At 42.6% G+C, this 25672-nt stretch overlaps 1 protein-coding gene across 1 annotated transcript in view; it reads left to right on the plus strand.

Annotated features, from left to right (window-relative positions):
* Positions 1 to 25672, plus strand: part of GABRG3 (gamma-aminobutyric acid type A receptor subunit gamma3) — a 356799-nt gene that overhangs the window by 15669 nt on the left and 315458 nt on the right. Inside the window, exon 3 of the mRNA XM_063127500.1 lies at positions 17383 to 17450. Coding sequence (XP_062983570.1) covers positions 17383 to 17450 — 68 coding nt within the window. The remainder of the gene's footprint in view (positions 1 to 17382; positions 17451 to 25672) is intronic.

Below are 25672 nucleotides of genomic sequence, written 5' to 3' on the forward strand. Positions count from 1 at the left end.
TAAGAAATGCAATGGAATGCATACAAGAGGACAAGGTGGGAAAAACACACAAACCTATGAAGTTGGGCTATGCATCAGATTCATCTGAAGTCCAAAGCATGAGCCGAACCGGGCCCTTTCAGACCATTTCTGATGTTTCCCAAGGCAAAGCCGGCTTCACACCAAAGTGAGCAGAACTGATGCTCAACCCTTCACAAGGCTTTGTGCACAATTCAGGACACAATCCTATGGGGATGGCCATAAGCTTCAGAAGCTAGAGACTTACACCATCCAGTGCAGAATGGGAGGAGCAGTGGAGGCGATCTTTTTCTCCTCCTGCTCTGCATTTCAGCTAGACAGGCTTTTTTTTTCTTGCCTGTCTAGCTAAGGCATTAGGGAGGGGGAAGGAAGAAGGCTGGGGAAGCCCTCCCCTCCCATTGGAGTGTCCCCTTTATCTTTTGAAATTGCTTTTCCAGCCTTGAAGAGGCAGCTGGTGCAGTTATCTCTGAACTGGGGTGGGGGGCAGGGAGGAGCAGGGAGCTTGGACACCTGGGTCCGAGATTGAAGTGCTGACTCCAACCTCGGATCCAGGAATTCAAACTATTCTGTGGCTCCCAGGCACTGTCTAAGTGCTGTAGGATTGCTGCCATATGATTTTATTTGTAATGTATCCCACCTTTCTATTAAAAATGGCACTGAATTCAGCTTTGGAAAGGCAATAATCAGGACTCCAAAAATAGTGTCTTGGCTTTTGTTTCTTTAAACATCATTGCCAAAAAAGAAAAAGAAAAAGTTATCAATACTTTTTGATTTCCCATGGTAGTCAAAGGGAAGCATTAAGTCTCGTATTTCCAAATCTTGGTCCAGGTTCAGTACCCAAGTTGAAGGAGACCACCTCCGAATAAGCTCAAGCTGAACAGGGGCATTTTCTGGAGCACTGAATCAGGGTCCAAGTCGAAATGTGTGGTCCAAAATTAAATGTAATTGATCAGCATAAATGCTTAAAAACAAGCCATAAAGAGTATTTTATAAAATTATATGGATAGTTCATCAGATAACATTTATGCAATAATATGATTCATCTAAAAACATAAGTGGTGATTTTTAAAGTTAATCTTATAAGATGTTTGAATTTACCACATGATTTAGTTAATCATAAAATACAGGAAGTATGATATTGTAAGTATAAGTCATCAAATAAATTTCATAAGATGAGATTGGATTGATTTTAAAACTTAAGTAGCAAGCAATAATACTTAAAAAGAAAAAAAGAAAAACCTCTCATGACCAGCTAATAGAATCAAGATATAAAATTCACGTGGAAAAGCTGAGAAAATTCAGATAGTTATTAATGAAGGTATGAAGCACATTTTGGAATAGAAATAGATATGAAATAAGGATAGTAAAATATAGTGAGATTTAAAGCATTGCTATATATTAAGATTTAAAGCAGGCACGGCAAACTGTTTTTGGTCTGACAGCTGAATTGGCCCAGGGCAAGAAGGTGGGGCCATATAGCCACTACTAGCATGTAACACACATACACACACACACACACACACACACACACACACACACACATCTTGTTATCTTTCCCAGGTCTTTGGCCCTATGGTGACCATATGAAAAAGAGGACAGGGCTCCTGTATCTGTAACAGTTTTATAGAAAAGGGAATTTCAGCAGGTGTCATTTGTATGTATGAGAACCTGGTGAAATTCCCTCTTCATCACAACAGTTAAAGCTGCAGGAGTTATATTTGAGTGACCAGACTTAAAAGAGGGCAGGGCACCTGCAGCTTTAACTGTTGTGATGCAGAAGAAATTTCACCAGGTTCCCCATATATACAAATGACACCTGCTGAAATTCCCTTTTCAATACAACTATTAAAGATACAGGAGCCCAGAGGCCAATCTACACCAAGCAGGATATAACACTTTTAAAATGGTATGAAAACGGTATATGTAACGTGTCCTGGGCCTAAACAGTTGTCATAACCATTATAAACCTTTATAAGCAGTAGTGTATATCCTGCCTAGTCCTCCTTTTCCATATGGTCACCCTATCTTTCGCTAGTTCCACTGTGAGTGTGGGCTAGGAGCACAGCAAGCCCTGTTTAATTTGCTGTGTCTTATATCAAGCCTTAGGCTAAATCTACACGACTGCTTTATAGCAGTACTGAAGTACACCGATAACTATTGGGGCACAATCCACATTCCATATACCACTTCCATAGTGTTATTAGGTCCATTCACTTCAATGGGTCTACTCTAAGTAGGTCTACCATTGGATAGAGGCCCATGTCTCTTCACTAATGCAGCCTGTCTCAGCAAATGGAGATACATACCAGCTGTGGGTATGGTTAGAAACTGATTACAGGCACTCAAATTCAAGAAGATTTTCTTCCATGATTCAATCCGTGAAAGTCCAACTTCATTTCAAAACACTAAACACAAAGCAGAGCAATAATAATAATAAAAAAACTAGCTGCCTATTTTTATAAATTCAGAGAAGAATAGATTCAATTCTGAATATTATCTGAGCTCATATAGTAGTATTGCAAGCTTTGGCTTGACTTGAGTGCAAATTGCTCAATTTTTTGCCATTCACTTTAATGAAGATTGTAGCTGGGAATCTCAAAGAATGGTCTACTTGCTGTTCCTTTCTCTTTAGCCATAAAGGTCACTTTTAGGAAAGCTTTTTGCTTAAGGGAGAAAAATTTTTCTCTCTCCACTCACAACTTTTTTCCTTGGCTCCATAGCTATTTCTCCTATTATAGGAGTCTGATGCCAATGTTCCTGGCTAAATCTAGGAAGGATCAACTGAATAGAAATATCCAAGATTTTATTTTTGGTTCAGTGACAATTTCAGACTAAAGTAAAAAAAAAGAAAAGAGAGAGAGATTATTCCAGTCTTCCCCAACTTGGTGTCCTCCAGATATTTTAGACTACAACTTCCAGCATTCCTTACCATTGGCCATGCTGACTGGAGCTGATGGGAATTGATGGCCAAAACATCAGGTTGGGGAAGGCCAATTTAATTTGATGTTGAAGGATTTACTGGGGGTGGTCCAAGGTCAGGTGACCTGCATCCTACATGTCTCCTTTCCCTACCAATGGATTTACAGGACAATTTCTCCAGCATTCCTTGATATTTTACTGTTGTGCTCCACAACCACATAAAGAGGTTCAGTGCCCATTCAACTGTCCTGATGCTATGTACCTGACATGTTTGTGTTTTGATCCTTGCTGGTCAGCTGATTTCAGAACAATGTGGCTATTCCCACACACTGAGAGCTGGTCTATACGTTGGCCTGGATATGTATATTCTACATGTGATGGGACACACAAGCAAATGTTGGTTAGCTCTTCCTATCATGAGATCAATGAGACCCATTACCTTCCCCATGGATGCCCAGTATCCATACCCTGTACAGGAGGGGATGATTCACTAAATGGCAAGGCCAACGCAACCAGATGAGTCATGGTCTGAAATGGCATTTGAAACATATATTTCTGATACAGGTGTGCACCAAATAGAAAATTTCACTTGGATTCGGAGGCAGTCTTCTTCAACTTTGGTACTGAATCATTTGGGGTCACAATTTGAAAATCTGAGGCTTCATACCTGCCATTGACTATCGTGGGAAATTTAAAAAAGAGCTCCCCCCCGCTGTAAATGAAATACATAGTTACAGTAGTCCCTTGCAAGCGGATTACACCTGTCACATTTCAGAAAAATAGGTGCAGTGTGGTTTTTTGTTTGGTTTTTTGTGCTAGACATCTTTATACTTTGAATTGTTTTTAAAAGGAGGAATGCCAATAACTTTATTTTTTGGCAGAATTGGATGAAATTCACAGGATAGGTGTTACTACTGTGTGGATTAAGTAAGTTTCAGATGAATAGGATTGGTGCACGGAGTTTTGTGAAAGAACAGCCTTTATATATTTAGCCTAACCAAAAAAATGAAATAAAAATGACTTTATTATATTCTTTGTGGACCATTTTTGTGAAAACGATAGACATAGAAGTGGCCCTAATTATTAAAACTACAATGTGTCAGAAGGATAGGTTCATATGGTAGTGGAGTCCTCAAATGGGGTGGTGGTGGGGAAATGAATGATTTGTTTTCTGTTTCCTTCCCTTATAGGGTGTTTTTGTTATTTGGGTAGGGGCAATATGTATGAAAGTAGCAGACAACGCAGAGGTGTCTCCAGGCAAGAAACTCAGAGTTTCATTAGCATAGGTGCAGGGGCTAAGCAGTTATAATGACTGAAAACAGTTTAAGGATTTTTCATAGTGATGCCTGAGGTGTTAGGAAAATGTCCATCCAAAGCAGTGATTGGAGAGTCCCTGGTAAAATCTTCCCTATGATTAGAAGGTGGACCTGCCAGTCACTCAGTCCCCCTCCCTCCTTCATAAGGCCCCAAACTTGTTCAATGTGAGTCATCTTGTGGACATTCTCTGACTATTACCAAGTATGAAGAGGGCAGAGAGGCACCCCAAGATTGGTTGGATGCTCTTTATTTCTTCTATTGTTGTATTTTAGTTGTGTTTTTAACTTGTTTTTATGTTATAGTTTAATTAAGACTTTGGGCAATATCCAGCAGGCAGTTGAGTCTGTTGCACACACAGGATCTAGCACTTGTGCAATGGGGCTTTGATGCTTCTAAAAATAACCCCAGAAATGAGCAGGAACACCCATTTCCAGATTGGCATAGGTCAACGGAGTTCTGCCGACCTGCCTCATTCTGGAAATGAGCATTTCTGCTCTTATTTGTTTATTTATTTATTTATTTATTTTATTACATTTAAATACCGCCCCATAGCCGAAGCTCTCTGGGTGGTTTACAAAGATTAAAAAGATTGGATTAAAAAGACTAAACATTAAAAATCAATATACAAAATTTAAAAACAAAAAACATTAAAAAAAAAACAGTTAACATTTAAAACAAATTTTAAACACTCAGCCAGGCCAAAGCTATTGGAGTCCGTTAAAACTCGCCATATGCTGTTGAATGCCTGGGAGAAAAGGAAAGTCTTAACCTGGCACCAAAAAGAAAACAATGTTGGTGCCAGGTGGGTCTCATCGTGGAGTTCGTTCTATAATTGGGGGGGGGGACACCACAGAAAAGTGTACATTGGATTATTTTTAGAAGCACCAAGGCCCCACTGCACAAGCAGTGGCTCACGTGACTGCACAAACACAATGGGATACTATCCATCATTTCAAATGTGTATTTTATTGCTCTTAGATGTCTTCAGCACCATATTTGGCAGAAAGTGGGATATAAACAAACAAACAAACAAATAAAACAAATCTCTGAAAATTTGTTCTTTTTTTGTGAACCTCCCAGAGAGCTCCGGCTATTGGGCGGTATAGAAATGTAATAAATAAATAAATAAATAAATAAATAAATAAATGAAAACCCTACAGACAGAACCATTTGAACCATTAAGAGGAACACTGCAAATTGATCAGAAAAAAAAATCAAAATGAATCCAGTCTAAGAGAGAATCCTAGAAGCCAAGACTAAAAAGAGAAGAAAAGGATGGTCGAAAGTGTCAGAAGCAGCAGAATGATCAAAAGGAATAAGAAAAGAATAAAGTCCTTGATTCTTTTGCCCAGAGAAGATCACTAGAAATTGTATTATATTTCAGCACAGGGAAGAAGGCTAAAGCCAGAATGAAAAGGGTCAAAACTAAGTTAGTGGTAAGAAATTGGAGACAGAAGGATTTAAAAATAAATAAAATAAATAAACACATAACACCACTATTCAGAAGGCTCTGCGGAAAGTGAAAGAAGGGAATTCAATTGGATGGTAATTCAATTCTGTAGAAATGGTGGATCAAGAGAGTTGGGATCTATTCCCTTCCTGGCAAAAAGACAAGAAATAATAGCATGTTCAAAGACAGAAGGAAGTACCAAGAAGGAAAGGAAAGTTGATTGGCTGAAAAAGTGAACTCTTGGGTTGTGTGCTAACTCTCTTGTACGTTGAGATACGAGAATGACAACAGGACAGCATTACATGCTTCATTTTGAACCTCATTTGTAACCATACACCCAGTTTCAAAGGATCTGCAAAAGATTCAAAACATACAGCAACTAGGCTGCAGTTAATTGCATTATTCTGAACCCTCACAAAAGGAGATCATAAGCAATCCAACACAAAAGTGACATCTTCTCTCTGTATTTTTGTGGTGTTGTATCCCACATTAGTTCTATTTAGAGTAAACCCACTGAAATGAATTGGACATAAATCAGAGATTGAATACAACCCTATATCTCCCCTGAAGTTTGAAATACTGGGATGAAAATAGGTGAGCATGTTTGTTTGTTTGTTTGTTTATTGCACTTATATACCGCTCCTATAGTCAGAGCTCTCTGGGCGGTTTACAGAAATTCTAAAATTAAGATTAAAACAAGTATACAAAATTTTAAATCCTAAAAAACAGAACGCAACGATGAATATGTAAAATATCTGCGTTGCCCATCGAGATACTACAGTGAAAGTGGCAGGCACATTATAATATAGATTTTCACCTGATATACAAACCCTGATTCTAATTCCGCACCTATTGAGAAGGGTGGGGAGAAATTATGCAAAGTAGATTATAGAACAATATCTGAAGCAAGGTCTCTTGGACATTGCTTCACTACTAATATAAATAAAGGAAATCTGAGCCAAATAAGAAAACCTTTGAAGAAATATACAGTAGATGAGGGAACTCAAAGAGGGGGGGAAACAGAGAAGACAATCAACAGTGGAAAGCATGATCTCAGAAGATCCAAAGAAGAAAAATACAATTCTACTTGTTAGAAGGAAAGCCATGAAACAAACATATGCACATGTGGACATAGGAAACTGCAGTATACTGAGTCAGAGCATTGGTCCATCTAACTCAGGATTGTCAGCAGTAACTGGTAGCAGGTCTCCAGGACACCCCCAGCACCTGATAACTGACCATTACCTAGAGATGCCAGGGGTAAAACTTGGGACATAGATCTTACATTCCAGGTTCCTATGGTGTGTCGACCTTTAGAACATCGGATTCGTCGTTCACCACCAGCACCATCGGCCGCTAGCCGTCCTTTCGGCTTTGAGCTAGCTGCGTCATCACATCTGGGGCTAGTTGAACTTATCCTCTGTTCCTCCCCAGTAGCATTTTGACCATCTTCCGACCTGGGGGTCCCATCTTCCGATGGTACACCGACATATCTCTAGTTGTACTGATCCATTTAGATGCCAGGGGTAAAACTTGTAAAACAAGGCTGGGGAACCCCTTTCAACCTGAGAGCCAACTTAGAATTTTTGTCTAATGTAACCCAAAGGGTTAATGTAACCCAAAATAACCTTTAATGGTTATTTGTATTATAAATTGTGGATGTATGTTACTTTTTGTAACTTTTTAGATATGTTTACAGATTTTAGAGTCTTTTAACCATTAATAATGTTTTGCAATGATATTTTAATTAAAACCCCTGAGGAAGGAAAGTCCTTTCTGAAACGTAGTGGGCATAATAAAAGTCTTTTCAGGCACCTGAGAACATGTTCTCTTCTGTTTGGGAACACATGCCTTCCCCTCCGGCTGTTTCTTTCACACGTATGTTCAGAATCCTGTTGCAATCTTAGATGAAAACTTGAATTCAAACCCAAAAAGAATGGCCGTGATGGTGGTGGGGAGCACACCAGGCATCTTTCCTTCACCCCTCTGTGGACTTTCAATTAATGGACTAGGGATATCAAAGTCACACTCATCTTTTATGTAATCTATTAAATGCTGTGGAAAAGGATTGAAATTGGAAAGTGTAATATTGTCAAATCTAAGGAGGCTGCTGGAGATTATGTGTTGGCATAAACGGAGGCAGAATTTATCCCTGTGATTGACTGCGACAAGATTTATACTTAGTAGAAATTGTCAGACATATTTTGCCAGCTTTTCCAATAACCGGGCTAACCTTCATTCATGTTTTCATTAGTCTCATCAATGGCCTTCTTAATTAACACAGGCTGTGACAAACAACTAGACAACAATTCTAAATATTAGTCATTTGGTGCTACCAGATGTCAGCCTGGCAATGTTGAAATTTCAACACATTTGCTTTTTCCTCCTTTGCTTTTTTCTTTTATGGAAAATAACCACCCTGTCTTAGGAACTGTTTCAAAGGAGTTGATTTGAGAAGGTTGATACATGAGTTGACAACCTTAATCACTCTTCCACTTATGATATACATATAATTCTATGGCTGCTGACAGTACTTTCAAACTGGTTTTGTCTGATCCCCCTGACAAAGCAGAAACAGAGAGCTTGGGATGACTGACAGACCTGAGACAGTAGCAGGAACAGTCTCTGTCCTATCTAGGCAACATGATTGTGGGGGATAACCTTTGTTATAAGACAGAGGGTTCCAGACATGGTTAATTGAAATTGCTGTAAAACATGTGTTTATGAGCACCCAGTTTTATGGTCCTGCTGGAACACCTCCGTAGAAATTACCACCCATGTGTCTGTTTTCCTCTCTTCACTTCCAGTTTCAAGTTTAGCAGATGAGTGGAAGTAACTCCATCTTTCTACACTATACCCTGTGTTCTGCATAGGGTGGTCAGGGCTCCCCTTTTTACAGGGGCAGTCCTCTATTTGAAGGGTTTAAAGATGAAAAGCCAAAAGAACTGCTGCTGCCCGTCAACTGTTAGCACTTGGGCGCTGTCTTGACGACTGCACATTAGCACCGCGAGCCAGTAGGGCCTGTCAAGCAAGGAAGGGGGCTTCTAACTTGCCCCCTCTCAGCCCCCACTGCTGCTACTACCTTCCTGAGGCCCCCAGGTACCAGAAGCCTCTGGGAAGAAAACCGGAACCAATAGCTCCATAACCCGGGATTTAGCACTGACCAAAGTAACAAGAAGATAGCAGCACAAGCAGTTGAGGCAGAAGGAGTTTATTTATAGGGGTGTGCACGGACCCCCCGCTCCGCTTCTCTTCCAGATCCGCGATTTGCGGATCGGGCCGCTCCACTCCGCCTATGTCCGCTCCGCTCCGCTGCGGAGCTCCGGATCCGGATCGGAGCTCCGTTTCCCCCCCATAGGCTTGCATTGAAAGCTAAAAAAGTATACAACTTTTTTTCTGTTAAAGTTAGAAACCTCAAGATTGGCACCATGACACCTCATGGACGTATACACATGCATGCCAAGTTTCAAGCCAATCCCATCATCCCCTCATTTTTGGGGAATTTTTGAAAATTGGGCACCCCATTCACACCCCTTTCGATAGCTCTGTCAATTTGCACGTTAGAAACCTCAAACTCAGCACCATGATAGCTTATCCAGGGATACACATGCATGCCAAGACTCAAGGCAATCCCATCATCCCCTGATTTTTGGCGGGGCTCTAACCTTTTAACTCACCCCAAATCAAGTCCCATGCTACAACTACATCAATTTGCATGTCAGAAACCTCACCTTCAGTCCCATGACAGCTTATCCATGTGTCCACATGGATGCCAAGTTTCAAGCCAATCCCATCATCCCCGGATTTTTGGGGAATTTTTGAAAATAGGGCAGCCCATTCACACCCCTTTCGATAGCTCCGTCAATTTGCATGTTAGAAACCTCAAACTCGGCACCATGATAGCTTATCCAGGGATACACATGCACGCCAAGACTCAAGGCAATCCCATTATCCCCTGATTTTTGGCGGGGCTTAAACCTTTTGACTCACCCCAAATCAAGTCCCATTTTACAACTACGTCAATTTGCACGTCAGAAACCTCACCTTCGGAACCATGTCAGCTAATCCATGTGTCCACATGGACGCCAAGTTTCAAGCCAATCCCATCATCCCCGGATTTTTGGGGAATTTATGAAAGTCGGACACCCCAGTATCTGCAGACAGCTCAATGGGCGCATTTCAAAGGAAATCCCAACATGCCATGAATTGGGGAGTAGAGATAAACCTAAATATGAATCTTCTTCCACACTTGAAAAATTGATTTGGAATTTGAGCACAGGAAGGACTTCTCCAATGAGTCAAAGCAAGACACACAAAAACCATCCCTGCGAGGTGGGCAGGGGAGGAGGGAGGGAAGGCAGGCAGGCAGCAGACATTTCTGGGGGCACAAGGAAGTGAGCCAAAGATAGTTTCAAAGCCAGTAATGCATATAAAATTGAATAAATAAATAAATAAATAAACAAAGGAGGAGTGGAATTAAAAGCAGCAGTGTTGCTGAATAAACAACAAGAAGATTTTTTTAAAAAAGGCTATATCTGTCTTTTACCAGTAAGAGGGGAGTGGACGTGCCCAAGAGGAGGGGGAATCATCTGCCAATTTGACTGGTCCTGTCTAGATACCAGTCTTTAAGAAGCAAACGATCACTTCAACTCATGATAGGCATTCTCTGATTTACCTTTGGAGGGCTCTGATGGCCCTCCAAGGACAGGAGAGTGCACAGGGAACATCCATGCCCTAGGGGAGCTCATCCCCTTGCACCACATCTATTCAGTTGTTCCCCAAAGTTAGGGTGGGTAGCAGTGCTGTGCTTTTTCTATCTCTTATTATTGGCTTAGTATATGATTTCAGGTTGTGTTTGTGCATTTGGTGGGGCTACTGTTTTAAAAAACACTGGGAAAAGTCCGTTCAGACTAAGAAAGAGAAGTTCCCAGAATCCCAAGTTACCCATTTTGCCTATCCCCTCCTCCAACTTTGGGATCATGTGATCATGACCGGGAGTTGACTCTGCCCCTCAGCCCTTCGAAAAAGGTACATTTTCCCGCTGTTTTACCAGATTTTTCCAAAAATTCTAGCAAGCGAACTGCAGCACACAGAGAGCTGAGAGTAGGCTCAAAATGACCCCCAGCCACGACTCTCCAAGCACAAGAAGTTTCAGAAAGATAGCTTAAAAAACAACACAGTTATCCCCTATTCTTTTCCGCAATGCAATCCTATGGGTGAAATTTTTCAAAATGGCGATCGGATCGGTCCGCGAAAAGAGAAGCGCTCTGCGTATGGGCGCTTCTCTTCGCCGTGCTTCTACGGGTCCCCGGTCTGCTTCTACTCCGCCTCTGGGCAAGGCGGAGCAGGCCAATTCGCTTCTGATTCTCCGCTTCTAATCGGAGCGGAGCACATCCCTATTTATTTACAAGCAAGGGTATGTGTGTGAGAAGAATAAAATGAACCTACGAAGTGCAGGCTGGCAGGCATAACAGAGGAAACCCAGTAACCTTAAACTATAAAACCTAGCTAAACTATCTACTTACTCCAAAGTAGGGCCTTGCAGTCTGAGCCAGCCACGGACACCTTCCTCTGTACCATAAGGAAAGACAAGACAAAGGAGCAGGGGAGAAACCCCTTAACTTTATACCTTCCAAGTTCCCATCTCTCTCTATACTCCCCCTCCCTCTGGCCTAGCCCTGGAGCTTGGTTTCACACCTCTCCAGCTGCAGCACCTCCTTCCTGCCACCCCAGCTGGTTAATGGCCTTGAGGCCAGATAAGACAGCTCTCCTGGCGCCAAGGTCTCCCTCTCTCTCTCCATTCCATCCTCAGGTGTCCTGGCAAATCTTCCAGCCAGTGCCCTTCTTTTCTTCCTCTTTAAAAATGTCATGCATTTAAAAGTGTCATGCTAAACCTACCCAAACCATTTAACCCCTTCTACATAACTAGTAGGCACACAATCTATCAGATGTCCAACTCCTTTACAGGACCAATCTGATATATTTTGCTGCTTGAAGCGAAGGACAAAATGGTGCCCAAGTAGAATCCAACCAGGCTGGTAGTTGCATCCAGCCTTCAATAGTGGTGATGGTACAGCATCCCACACACACTTGAGGACAGCAGGCTAGCTGAGTGGGCACAGGGCAGGTTGCATGTTACCCAGAGCTCTGTCTTCTAATGCCTTATGGCTGCTCCCTGTCTCCCAGCTTCTGCTGCTTCTGGCGGCCACCTCACCCTGCCTAACCTTGTAATCCAATCTAGGGCCTTGTCCTTTATTTATTTGTTACATTTATATCCCATGTTTCCTCTGCTTAAGGTGGCATACATGACCCTTCCCTTCATTTTATCCTTACAACAATCCTGTGAGGTAGGTTAGGCTGAGAGTCAGTGACTGGCCCAAAGTTATCCATTGAGCTACATGGCCGAGTGGGGATTAGAACATGGGTTTCCCCAGTCCAAGCCCAACCCTCTAACCACTATACCACATTGGCTCTCTTTTCCCTTCCACACTCAAGAAATGTCTTGTTTTTCATCCTGTTGTGAATCCCGCAAGAAACCTGACTTCTTGTCAATGTGAGATGTATGAGAAGGTTTGCATGTGTCTCCTTTCAAGAAGAATGGATTCAAAGATTTATAGGGACATTATCTGTGCTGCCCTGTGCTTTTTTGGTCCATGTAATATGTCTTAAAATTACACCTATTATAGATTTCTAGAGTCCCCTCAATTATTTCATTTTGCCACTCCTCTTCTTAAGACAGGCAGCAGCCAGATTACCATTTTGTTTTCACTTGTGTTACAATCAGGGTTACATTAATCAGCAGTATTTGTTCTGCTGAGTTCAGACTCATTTCTTGATTGCTGAAGCCAGGGCTCCAATTCATCCTAGGCTATTCTTTAAGTTCAATTTGAATTTCTGATTTTAATTAACTCTCCCAAAGTGTCACAGAGCAACTGCTCTTTAACTCTGTGGAACGACTTAAACATGACATTCTGGATTACTGGGTTGTTATGGTTATTGTTTAAAAACCCTTCAGTTAAGTTTTGACTCATTATTTTTATATATATAACTTACTGAAAGTATCAAGTTTTAGAAATGCAAGGACTGAAATCCATTCACATCTACTCTGTAGATTTAGACTGCATCCTGCTTTCATTTAATAGGCCAAAATGGTTACATAGCCAAAATAAATTAGCTGCACTGAGTCATCATAAATGAAAAGATATGTCATTTTGGATATTTTGGATTCTGGACTCATCATTTTTAATTGTTTTTTGTGTGTTTTTAACCAAGCAGCAATACAAAGTTTAAAAAAATACATGCAAATTTTGATAGGCTGGAACACTAGGCTGAAAACCACAGAATGAAATTTAATAGAGGTAAATGCCAAGTTCTGCACCTAGGAAAAAGAAACCAAATCCACAGTTACAAGATAGGGGATACTTGACTCAGCAATACTACAAATGAGAAGGATCTTGGAATTGTTGTAGATCACAAGCTGAATATGAGCCAACAGTGCGATACGGCTACAAGAAAGGCAAATGCTATTTTGGGCTGCATTAATAGAAGTATAGCTTCCAAATCACATGAGGTACCTGGTTCTCCTCTATTTGGCACTGGTTAGGCCTCATCTTAAGTATTGTGTCCAGTTCTGGGCACCACACTTCAAGAAGGGTGCAGACAAGCTGGAGCTTGTTCAGAGGAGGGTGACGAGGATGATCAGGGGTCTGGAAACAAAGCCCTATGAGGAGAGACTGAGACAACTTGGCATGTTTAGCCTGGAGAAGAGAAGATTGAGGGGAGACATGAGAGCACTCTTCAAATACTTGAAAGGTTGTCACACAGAGGAGGGCCAGGATCTCTTCTCAATCATCCCAGAGTGCAGGACACAGAATAATGGGCTCAATTTACAGGAAGCCAGATTCCATCTGGACATCAGGAATAACATCCTGACTGTTAGAGCAGTATGACAATGGAATCAATTGCCTATGGAGGTCGTGAGCTCTCCAACACTAGAGGAATTCAAGAGGCAGCTGGACAGCCATCTGTCGGGTATGCTTTAAGGTGGATTCCTGCATTGAGCAGGGGGTTGGACTCGATGGCCTTATAGGCCCCGTCCAACACTACTATTCTATGATTCTATGGCCTTGCCCCGGGATCTCGGCCTCCACTTTGGCCCTGGTTTTTCTACGGTCTTGAGCTGAGCCCAAGACAGAGGAACGTGTGCCCCATTGCCATGGGTTGACCCTACTCCGTGTGATTCCTCGCATGGAGCCATAAGCCGTGCACAGGGTGCAGCGCTCCTCAGGAGCGTTGTGTCCATCGGGGCTAGGGTGGGGGAGCGGGAATTTATTTTTTTTAAAAAAAAATGCTTACCTTTAGCACACGAGCGTTTGTGCGCTCCTTCCTCTTAAAAAGAAAAAGTCAGAGATGATACCTCTCCTGCTGAGGTCATCACATGTCATGTGTAGACAGAGGAGGGATCTCGTGATAAACAGATCACGGGATCTTCCCTCCTCTGTTGCAAGCTAAAAGGTAGGTCTAGCTAAGGCCTATGATTCTAAGTGAGTCTAAAGCTAGATCTACACCTTGTGTCAAATCATTATGAATGTGGAATAAAAAGCAGGAAATACCACTATGATAGTGGTATATGGAATATGGATTGTGCCCCAACAATTTTCAATGCACTTCAATACCGCTATAAAGCAGTAGTGTAGATCTAGCCTATGTCTACAGTTACTATCTATTTGTATCCTTCCTGCCACCTAGAGGCTCACAATTATAGAGTTATCCTCATTTATGTTCAAACAACCCTGAGTGGTAGGTTAAGTTAAGAGGCAGCAATCAGCCCAAGGCCTCCACTGGTCTTCATGGTTGAGCAGGCATCTGAACCCAGGTTGTCCCATTTCAAGCCCAACATCTGTAGACCACAGCTACAATCCCAATGAATTAATTTCATTCTACTGCAGAAATCAATGTGACTCATGTAAATATAGCCAGTGTATTTCAAAGCTTTTCTTGTTTGCATGTGCCTGCTCAATCAATACCACTGTTAACCATGCAAGCCCTTTACATTGTGCAACTCATCACACAGGTCAAGATGCCATGTTGGACCAGACACAAACTCCATCTAGCACTCTGTTTCTGAGAGATGTTTAGCCAAGCGATATCACAGACTGGGCATGATAGAGAAAGACGTCTGCTGCAGGTTTTCAGAAGCATGTCCCATTCTGAACATGGGGTAGAATCCAGCTAAAGACCTAATTAAAGTAGGTCCATTGAAATGAATTGTACATTAGTCATGACTAACTTAAGTCCCATTCATTTCAATGAACCTACTGTAAGTAGGACTTTAGTTGGATTCTACCCATGGAGCCCTTCTGAACATTTGTCCTCCTTCAGTTTATCTAATCAAGTCCTATGCAAATAGTGACCTATAAAGGCAAATACAGCTTACCAGCCATGTACTGTGGCCAAGGTATCTGGATGAAATACAATTATTCAAGCAGATCTAGGTTTTTCTTCCATCATCATTATCAATGTTTTATTGATAGTCTATCTTTGGCAGATGTCACAGAGAAATAGATCTGTGGACACGTTTCATTTACTTATTGTGTTTATATTCTGCTTTTCGACCAAGTTGGCTCACATAATGGGTTACAACAATTAGGCTGTAGTCCAATACCCTTTTAATTGGCAGTAACTGGTCTTGAACTCAGTGGGAATTACTTATGAGTAGACATAAGTAATATGCCTACTCATAAATAAGGATCGCACAGTCAGTCTGCTAAAAGGTGCAACGTATTGGGTATATGTGGAGTGGGGATGGTGCACCGAACTGGTTCAGGTCAGACTGGTTTGAACAGAACCGGTACAGTTTCAGCTGCCATTTTGTCCCTTTTCTGAGGTGGGAGGAGGTATGCTTATCTTTGATGTTTTTTCTTTACACTTTAAAAAGCACTTTATCTCTGCACAGCAAGATAGAAAGACAGTGAGTGTCTTGGGGCAGTTGGTAGTCAAGCGGCCTGCCACCATTCTTCTTCTCTCAAAGAAGAATGCAAAGAATACTGCTCTAATGGGACTATGTTTTGTGTCTTGTGTCAAGAGAAAGCTCTGTCCCTTCTGAGAGAAGAATGGCAGCTGGTGGCCTGCTGCTCCCAGGAGTTCACTCTCTCTTGCCATGTGGAGAGACTAAGAGCAATTAGTAAAAGATACCCTGAACTGTTGGGAGAAGGTATCCCCCCCCACACACACACACACTGAAAAAACAGCCAGTACTTCCTGTATTCATCTGCCTCTGAATAGGACCATTCTGACTCAGTTCTATTGTGAAAGTGTCTATCGTAGTCTATGCATATAGTGTCATTGTACAGTTTAGATACTAGGTGGTCCTGGACTTAGGCCCTTTCTACACCTAAGGGCCTTTGGGGACAGAGGGGGGATGATCCCGGACTTATCTGCTTCCGGGATCATCCCTGGGTTTCTAAACGGAAGTGCAACATCTTGGAAGGTAAAAGGGACATTGCGCCCATTGTGCCTGCCATTATTGCTTTAACAAAACACAGGAGCCGAAGCACACTTGTGCTCCAGCTCAAAGTAAGTACAAAATAATTTAAAAGCGCCAACCCCGCTCCCCCTGATGTCCCTGAACTACCCCCAGCCTGGCTCCTTCCCTCTGCTGACCCCCACTACTCATGGGGAGGAGGAAAGAAGCTGGGACAGGTGCCCACACCGCCTGCGGTCCTTAGGATCATCCTGGGACTGTGGGTAAAACCAGGATAACTGAGGTCTCAGTTATCCTGGGAAAATAGAGGGATCATCCCTGCCTGCTCCCGAGATCCCCTGTGTGTCATTTGGATGCACAGGGATGATCCTGAGAAAAAAGGAAGGTGTAGAAAGTGCCTTAGTCATAACTAATGAGAGCCAGAAGTTTCCTGTTATTGTACTTTTGTTCTTTTTTAGCTTCTGGGCTGTTGTGTCAATAAGATCATTTCTTCTGGTCCCTGGCAGTTGATGTAAAAATAAACTAAACAGTTTAGTACCTCTATGGCCACAAACTACTGTGGCCATAGAGTTACTAATAACTCAGAGGCTCCACAATATCTTAAAATTGTGCACGGCCTGGTTATGTTTGCCGGCAGAAGTGAGGCGGTGGGGGAGGAGGAGGAGGAGGTGGAGGCGGCAGGTAAGGCCTTCCCGGTGCTGCTCCGAATCGGCCCGAGGCGACCCAAAGCTTCAGAGCCGATCGGCTTTAGCTTTGGGGTGCCTTGGGCTGAGCCAGAACTGCTTCAGAACCGAGCCGAGGCGGGCCAAATCAGCCCACCTCGGCTCAGATTCTGTGTCTCTGCCTGAAGTGGTGCACAGCCCTAGTTTACACTAGTGCATCATCATTAACGCTAGTGCTGGATCACCACTGTATACTGCCGAAAGATGAAATACAAATCTTGTGTACCAGTGGGTACATAGCATGAACATAGCATGAACATAAGGCTATTGCTTCAAAAGAATGAGATTTTGAAAAGGGTTTTTGTGTGGGGTACTGGGAGAGAGAGAAAGAGAGAGAATACTTCTACTCTGTGCTGATCTTTCAAAACAAATTTGCGACTGGAATGCGGCAATTACAAAAATGTTTAACATGATGTCCTGTGTTGTCTCTGGAGCAATATTAAATACCGCCTTTTTGTTTTGTTCTTTCACAGTGAAACCAACTGTCATTGATGTTGACATTTATGTTAATAGCATTGGCCCTGTGTCATCGATAAATATGGTAAGTCTTATAGTCAATTATTCATTGGCACCACTGCTCTTAGAATCAATATCTGAGGTCCTGATTTTTCCCTAAACATGAGACAAAATGTAGTGTTATGTTTGTTGATGTCGTTCTATTTCCTGATATACTTCTGCTTTCCTGACAATTCTTTGTCCCTTTCCTGGGGAGGGTTGCGGGCTGGGGGTGGGGTGGGGGTGGAAATAATGCTCGGTAGCCTCATGCTGTGATCTGCCTGTCACAAAACTCTTGCAATTTATGAATATTCAGCTTATCTTTAGAAGTGCAGAACTGAAGCAATGCTGTAGCCAGGGAAAGCATGTTCACCATGCAGTGGCATTTTAAGCAATGATGAAAACAATGCTGACCTCAGAAATAATGATAATGCAATCTAACAGCGCATGTTTACTTTGAAGGAAGTCCCATTATGTTCATTGGGGCCAACTCCCAGGTAATTGTGTAGAGTATTACTGCATTAATTATGATATTTTTTAAATGCTTTAATGTTTGGCCATTGAAAAAGTTGGCCTGATGCCTCTTGGAAGCCTGTCCGCATGTTAATATGGTTGACTAATGGCAGCTGCAATCATAAATATGAGACCATTGGACTATATTCAGCTTTGAGGGTCCAGGATATATAAGGGAACACCTGGTCCCACCTAAAATGCTCCAGTTGCTGAGGCACCAATCATAGGCATGTGCAGCACATTACATTAGGATATGCACCCAAGGGGTTTTTTATTTAAAAAATGATCATTTATTGAATATACAAAAGAACATTATTTTTATTCATTCATTTATTAAACACTATAGACTCTATGTTTGGTTTGCCTGACTGAAGGAGGGACCATTGAAGGGAGTGGAGATAAGGAGATGCTCCTCAAGCCCCAGTGTTGGGGTGGGGTTGTGGTTGTGGTGATGCTAGCTAGAGGAGGAGCTTATGAGGTGATATCAGCCTTTGGAGCCCTCCTTCTGGCCTCTTTGAAGTGTGGCTCATGGCAGAGAGTCTTCCAGCAGAGTGATTCTTTTTTGCAGTGGAGCAGCTGGGGAGCAGTTGGAGGACCATTCCCACTGCATCTGGACCCTCGACTGGATCCCTACTCAATGCTCCCTCAATTTGGTGCTTATTGATTGAGGCATTAGGGTGTGCCTGGGCACACCCAGCACACCCCTTGTGCATGCCTTTGGCACTGATGGAGCCCTACTTTGAGTGTCTCTGCATACTGAAGTCAGTCATGGTGTTTGTGTTATGGATTTTCCTGTTCCTAAAGGCTTTTCATGCATTGGGTCCATTTTGGTCTTTTGGAGGATGGTCAAGACCTTTTTATTCTGCTATTGAGGAGGTTAGCACAATAGGATGATGACACCTATCATCAAGAAAACAGTCAAAATCCTTGAAGATTGCTTGAGTTTGATAATGGGCTAGATGAGGCCGAACAAGCTGGAGATAACTCCAGACAGGTTGGAGGTGTTGTTGGTCAACAGAAGGTCTGATTCAGGGATTGGGATTCAATCCGTTCTAAGAGGGGCTGTCCTTGAAGGAGCAAGGCCGTTGTTCAGGAGTGCTCCTTGAACCTATGCTGTCATTGGATCTTCATGTGGCAGTGGTGGCAAGCCATGCATTTGCACAATTATGCTTTGTGTGCTAGTTGTGACCCTTCCTGAATTGGTTTGACTTGGCAACAGTTATCCATGTTTAGACTGTTGCAATGTGCTACACTTAGAAAGTGTCTGAAAGCTACAATTGGTGAAAAATGTAGCAGATAGGTTAATAATTGCTGTGTGGTTCCAGGATGACCGTATTACACCTATCTTAAAAGACCTGCATTGGCTGCCGTTTGCTTTTCAGGGTCAATTTGATGTATTGGTCTTCATTTTTAAACCCCGAAAGAGCTTAGGACCTGCTTATTGAAGGGACCACCTGTCTTCTGAGGAACCTCATGGTTATTAAGACCTGCAGGAGAGGACCTCTTGAGGTCACCATTACTTACAGAAGGCCATTTGTTAGACATGTGTGAAAGGGCTTTTCCCACATCACTCTGGAAACATGTAATGTGCTCTCTCAAGAACTATTGGCACCAACCCCCTTGGCTTTTAGAAATGACATGAAGATGAATCATTTTAATGTAGACTTTTCAATTATGTAGCTTTAATGCTATAACACTTGTGAGTTGAAAAAGTGAAAATCAGCAAAGCTTATAACTTTTTAAATATTTTGACATAATATTTTCCCTTCTGAGAAGATATTTGAAAACTGCCAAATGTCAGAAAGGGGGGTGGGGTCTGTGCAAGGATCATTTAAAATATGAGGGTGTGGCTTTTTTCTTTTCTTTTTTTAAAGGGATGCACCTAGTTCTCTTTCATTTCTTAAATCGTTTTGCAGAATTTCATGAAATCTGCAGTCAGAGTACATAGCCCCTTTTGAGGGAATGAAATCTTCCAAACTTTAGACAAATAGATCCTTTTTGTGCTAGGCCCCTTAAGAGCTGATTGGTGGAGTGGGGGTGGGAAGAGTTAAATGACCTCACCAACCCTGCTGCTTCTGCACCTCCCAAAAGCTACCTTGGGGGCAAGGTGAGCTTTGCCATGCTCCTGTTGCATTCTTGATGGTGTGGATAGATGACGCTTTATTGAACAAATGAAAGTGCACACAAATGCTGTACTTGCTTGGTGCACACTAAAAGATTCACTGGCCCTTTCTACACCTAAGGACTATCCCAGGCAAATGGAGGGATCATCCCTGCCTGCTCCCAGGATCCCCTGTGTGTCATTTGGATGCACAGGGAAGATCCCGGGATGATACCGGGGGGAAAAGGCAGGTGTAGAAACGACCAATGTGTGAGCTTATAACAGTCACACTACACACTTAACAAACATATAGATTCAAACAGATACTATGTTAATACATACAGACCTAATAATAAGGCTGAAAATAAATCCAATGCCATTAGGACCAGAATGAAGTGGGGTGACGGTGGAATGATTTACCTAATAACTAATACTCAAGACAAGAAGAGTAAAAAGCAAAATACAAGGTTTGGGGTTTTAGGAAAGGATTGATCTGAATTGGAATAAAGAAAGGATACACAAGCAAAGCAGACAACCATCTACTCTACCGTACAAATTTTTTCAGTCCTTCTCCTAAGTGAATGCAATTACAAACAATAGTGAAAAACACCAAACAGCTTCTGATACATTGCTTCAATGCCACCACCCCGTCGAAGTACTATGACTGGAGAGCCCCGGTAAAGTTATTCCCTGATTGAAAGGTAGAGCTGTCAGTGCCTAGCAGTTTCCTTTTATGGAGCGCTTGCTGGGAGGTTCAACAGTGTATGAAATTGAGCTCAAAATAAAATTCAAAAACACCCCCTGAAGCTCCAAAACAAATCTGAAGCTTTTGGACAATCCCACTTTGCTTCAGACTACTTTGGACCTTAGTTGCCTCACTTTGGAGGTGGTCCTAAGCCCTCTGAAGTGAGCCTCTTTACTTCAGAATTCAGGTTTGCCCAACTGGGCACACACGCCTAGTAGAATGAACTATTAATTTTGTCTCCTTATTTTCCTAGTATGTAGAATGCCATCATGGTACATTTAATAAATTTAGTTACCATTGTTTGTGCACATAATAATGTGTGTGTGTGTATGTATATATGTATGTATCAGAACTGACTCTGATTAAGAAGAAGAGATCTGCTTCAGACAGTCTAAAGTTATTGACCTTGCATCTTTGATTTTGATCCTTGCTTTACCAGAGTATTCTAGTCAGTGTGGTATAATGGACAAAATCCCACCCAGCTATGAATTTTATTGGATGATCTTGGTCACAGCTATATCTCCTAGTCCAACGTACTTAACAGGATAAAATGGGATGAACCCCATGTAACACCCCCTCCCCCCGAACTCCACAGGAGGAAGGTGTGGGATAAAAATGTGCTAAGTAATTTTATAGAAGGCTACTATCACTTGAGACTGGGGAACTGTAAATTTGTATAATTATAACTGTTCTATTTTTGCTTTGAGATTGTTGTATTGCAACTGTGGGGGATGTTGCTGGGCCAATTACCAGGATACCCATGTGTGAAAGAAATACCACCCTCTGGATCTGGGGATTTTATTATGTTTATAAATAACATCCCTGAAATCCCTGAAAGTAGGATAATAAACCCACCAGGGGTCTGTCCTCATGGTGTGTGTGTGTTCCTGACGCTTGGCTGCATTGTGAGGTCTTTTGCACATGAGAGAATAACAAAAATATGTGCTCCTCCTGTGTTTACGAAGATGGGACCAGTGCTGCCTGACCTGACATCCAATTTGAGCTTCAGTTTCCCTAAAATTGGTACCAAGGGGTTATCTTGATGAGGGCACGTTGGTGCCTCAAGCCCCCCTACACTTGCCTCAAGCCCCCCTACACTTGCAATCCTTCAGGTTGTCCCCACCTAAGGAGCAAATGTGGGTTTTGCATGCAAGGAGGAGCAGCCATCCCATGCACTGCCACTCATGCAATGGGGCGCCCGCGCCTCCTTGCATTCCTCCAGTTCATTTTTGTTTTCTTTTTAACCTTTTTTTGGGAAGCCAAGCATCCTTATCCCAATGCTGAAGAAGTATGGAGGTGTTTCAGTGGCCATTCAGCTCTTTGGCCCACCCCACCCCCTCCTCCCTGTCTGGACAGATGGTGACCAATCAGGGGCCACCATCTGCCTGGATATGCTGCTGATGCAACTCCGGAGCAAGGCAACAGATGGCAGATGCCATTGTCACCTCGCTGCATGCAAAGTCCCCAACTTTTTTATTTCGTTCCTTCAGGGGAAAGCCCTGGGTTGGCTGCGGAATGGCTGCTGTGTCATATAAATGACCCAGCGCCACTGTGGAGCCACCCCAGGGCTTTCCTCTCATCAAGACAAGGGCCAACAGTGTCAGAATAAAACATATAATGTAAAAAATATGTTGTAAACATGGCATGAGTCAGTGCTATACTAACTACAGCCTCATTCCACAGCCACCCCCCAGACACTGGTTGCACAGGGAGTCCATTCATGGATTCATTTCTCTCTTCTTTCTCTGCTCTAATCCATGAGCACTGGATTCTGCTTCCTTTCTTTTAAACAGGAGAAGTGCTTAATATATACATAAAGCAATATGAATCCAAAGAATCCATCCTGTACCCGGCTCGAGCAAGCTACCCTGCTGATTTGTAGTTATAGGAGAAAAAGATAATTAGCTATTTGTTTACTCTAAGATTGAAACAGATGGTTCCCTTGCTTGGCATATTTTGCTCTACCTGAAAAAAAATGAATCAAATATTTTACATTGACTAAATGTGTTGCTGTTGGGTGCTCCTGTACTTTTTGCACATTCCACCTTTGTCTATTGTTTGTTTTTGTTTTGTAGTGGTAGTTTATAAAGATTTTTTCATGATCTATAACAGCTGCACATTCTGTATTTTTCTGCAATGATTTCTTTTTCAAAGAAAGTCTTGGATTTTCTTTATCTTCAACATCTCAGTAATGGAGCCATTTCCCCTGTAGTCCCTAAGGGCCCCTGTTAGGGTATACAGCAGTGTATGATGTCCAAAAATTTCATTTCAGATCACAAATTTTGCACACTTTAGTCAATGGCGGGGGAGTGCACACTTTACAAAATGTAGACTTTCCTTATTTGAACAAATAGGGAAAAAAAACAGGATGCAGATGAGTGAAGTCTGGAGAATTTCGGCAAAGTTGACCACCCCTGGTTTTCTCTTCCATAACAGCAGAGGTCCAAGTAAAACGATAGAATACTGAACAGCATGTAGATTCTGTCTTACAAAAGATTCTGTACTGCTTGTTCCGAACATTATTACAAAAGTTTCTGTACTGCTTGCTCCAATAATTATTACATCTTGGTCCTTTTTCTAAGCTCAGCTCTTGGTTCTAAAAACTGGCTAAGTCATGTAAAGGAAGGATACTGTAGGGACCTAAACAATTTTCTTCCGGATCATTTCAAAGGTTCTGTCTAGTTCAGCATCATCCTACTTCCCACAGTAGTCAACTGGGCATGTTGTCTGTCTCCACCACCTACTAGCATCTGGAGATTCCATTTATCTCCTCTCCTCTAGGAAGAGGCTTAATTCTGTTTTAAAGCCATCTAAGCCAATGGCCATCATATCTTGTGGAAACCACTTGCAGTAAGTTATTGTGTTGTATGTAAAGAAGGGTTTCCTTTTCGTCCATCCTCAATCTGCTGCTCTGCTCTTCAAATCCACTGGCTGACCTCACATTTGAGACAGACCTCCTTCCAAAAGAAGATAAGAGTGAAGCAAAATCAGGCTCTAATGGCAAAAAGGAATCACAACATCAGTGGAGCATCAGTGAAATGCCCAGGGACGGGCAGAGGGTCAGGCACAGAAGACTCTCTAGCTTGCCAAATCCTCTGCAGCTTCCTGGAAATTAAAGCTTATTGTGTTATACACACACATGCCCCTTTCTGTTGCACACACAGAGAGACACACACACACGTGCTTCTCTCTTTCTCTTTCTCGCAGGCTGCAGGGAGGTGGGCAACAGAGAGAAACAAGCTAGCCTGGCTGGCAAACAACAGCTTCTGCTTGCATGCCCCCCTCCATCGTGGCCTCCGCTCCTTCTCTGCCTCATCCTGAGGTGAGGACTGTGGGAAGCCACCTGGCCTAGCAATTTTTTTCTCTTGGATTGAAGCAACAGCCATGCAGCTTCAAGCCACTGTGGGGGGAGGAGGAGCCTGTTGCCGTGCAACCACTGAAGCCAGATGCTTGCGGGGAGGTAGTTTATTTACTACACTCCTTTGCCTCCCACTAGCCAAAGCTCTCTTTCAGGTTGGGGAGTGGAAGACTGGTGGCATTGACAGTGAGCAAGCTGCCAAGTGAGTGGTGGGCAAGGGGTGAAGCATTCACTTTTCTACGCCCCTCCCCTTTGGGGCTCACCTTGCCTCATGATAGGCTGTAAGCAGGTGGGAGGGCAGCAAGCAGAGGCCCTGGACCCCACGCAAAACCAAACCAAGCCAGCAGCAGTGGTGGCCACACCACATGGAAGCAAGCAGAAGGAGCTACTGAGGGAGTGAAGGAGGGGGAAGCCATGATCCCTATTCTTCCCTGATCCACCACTGCCTCACTTTGGGCTTCTCCAGATTTAGAAAAAGTCCTGCAGACTTATCAGGGCGTTGTCTTCCGGAGTCTTCACAGTTTTAACAATAGGCACAATACACTTGCTTTCTCCCACATGTTTTTGCTGGTTCTTTCCCATATGTTTCCATTATACTGCCAGCAGATGGTGCTGCCTTATTGCGCGATTTTGATTTATTATAGCATTTTGGAGGGTGTTATAAAATGGCAGATTCCCACTTGAAAACAGCAGGAAGTTGATGACTTCATAAAAAAAAAGACCTGCAAACTACTGCGAGTGACAAATCACGAGTATGAAATAAATTGCTCGTGTGGAAAAGCGCTTTGTCTAATGGAAGATGACTCAGCTGTATTGGTTTGCTATGTTACCTTTTGTAAGATAGGTCATGTTGTTTGAACCCCAGATAAGGTCAAGGTTCTGATCCTGTATGAAGAAAAAATAAGAGTTTCAGTCTGCTTTTCAGTTCTGGGTCCAATTCAGATTCCTTTTATGCTTGTTCTCAGCCTTGGTTACTTGACAAAGGACAATCCTCTATTTGAATGTGTCCTCTATTTAAAGGTACAGAGCTCTAAGAAAGGAGACCAGTGGCCTTGAAGTTGCCCATCAAAAGTTAGCACCTAGACAGCAGGGCTGATCACACTGCCTGGGGGGAATTGTCATGGAAATGCATTGAGAATCACGTTCAACTTTTCTCTGCTTTCTCCTGAAATTGGTCTGTCAGCAGCACGATAAGCTGAAAAAAGTGGATGATACCCCTCTCAAATCAAGGCTTTCATAAGTCACATTGAACCTTTACTTTGGGGTGGGGTGAGTGGAGTCCCACCAGTCAAAATGAATGTCATCAACTACGTATGAAAGGCTTGGACCCCAGACTCCTCTTTCTCCTGCGCAAGGACAAAAAAAAGTATTGTAAGAGATATCAGGCACCCAGAGAAAAGACACAGAGCCTTTTGTCTGGAAGTTTCCCTACATCCCACCAACAGCTGTGCTTGCCATTCTTTCTCCACAGAAAGAAGACTCCCATGTTGCTAAAGCAATAAAGCCTTAAAGTATTAAAGCAGTGAATCTTTAATATATCCCAATGCTGGG

Source organism: Elgaria multicarinata, chromosome 5 (genome assembly GCF_023053635.1).
Source record: "Elgaria multicarinata webbii isolate HBS135686 ecotype San Diego chromosome 5, rElgMul1.1.pri, whole genome shotgun sequence".
NCBI classification, from domain to species: domain Eukaryota; kingdom Metazoa; phylum Chordata; class Lepidosauria; order Squamata; family Anguidae; genus Elgaria; species Elgaria multicarinata.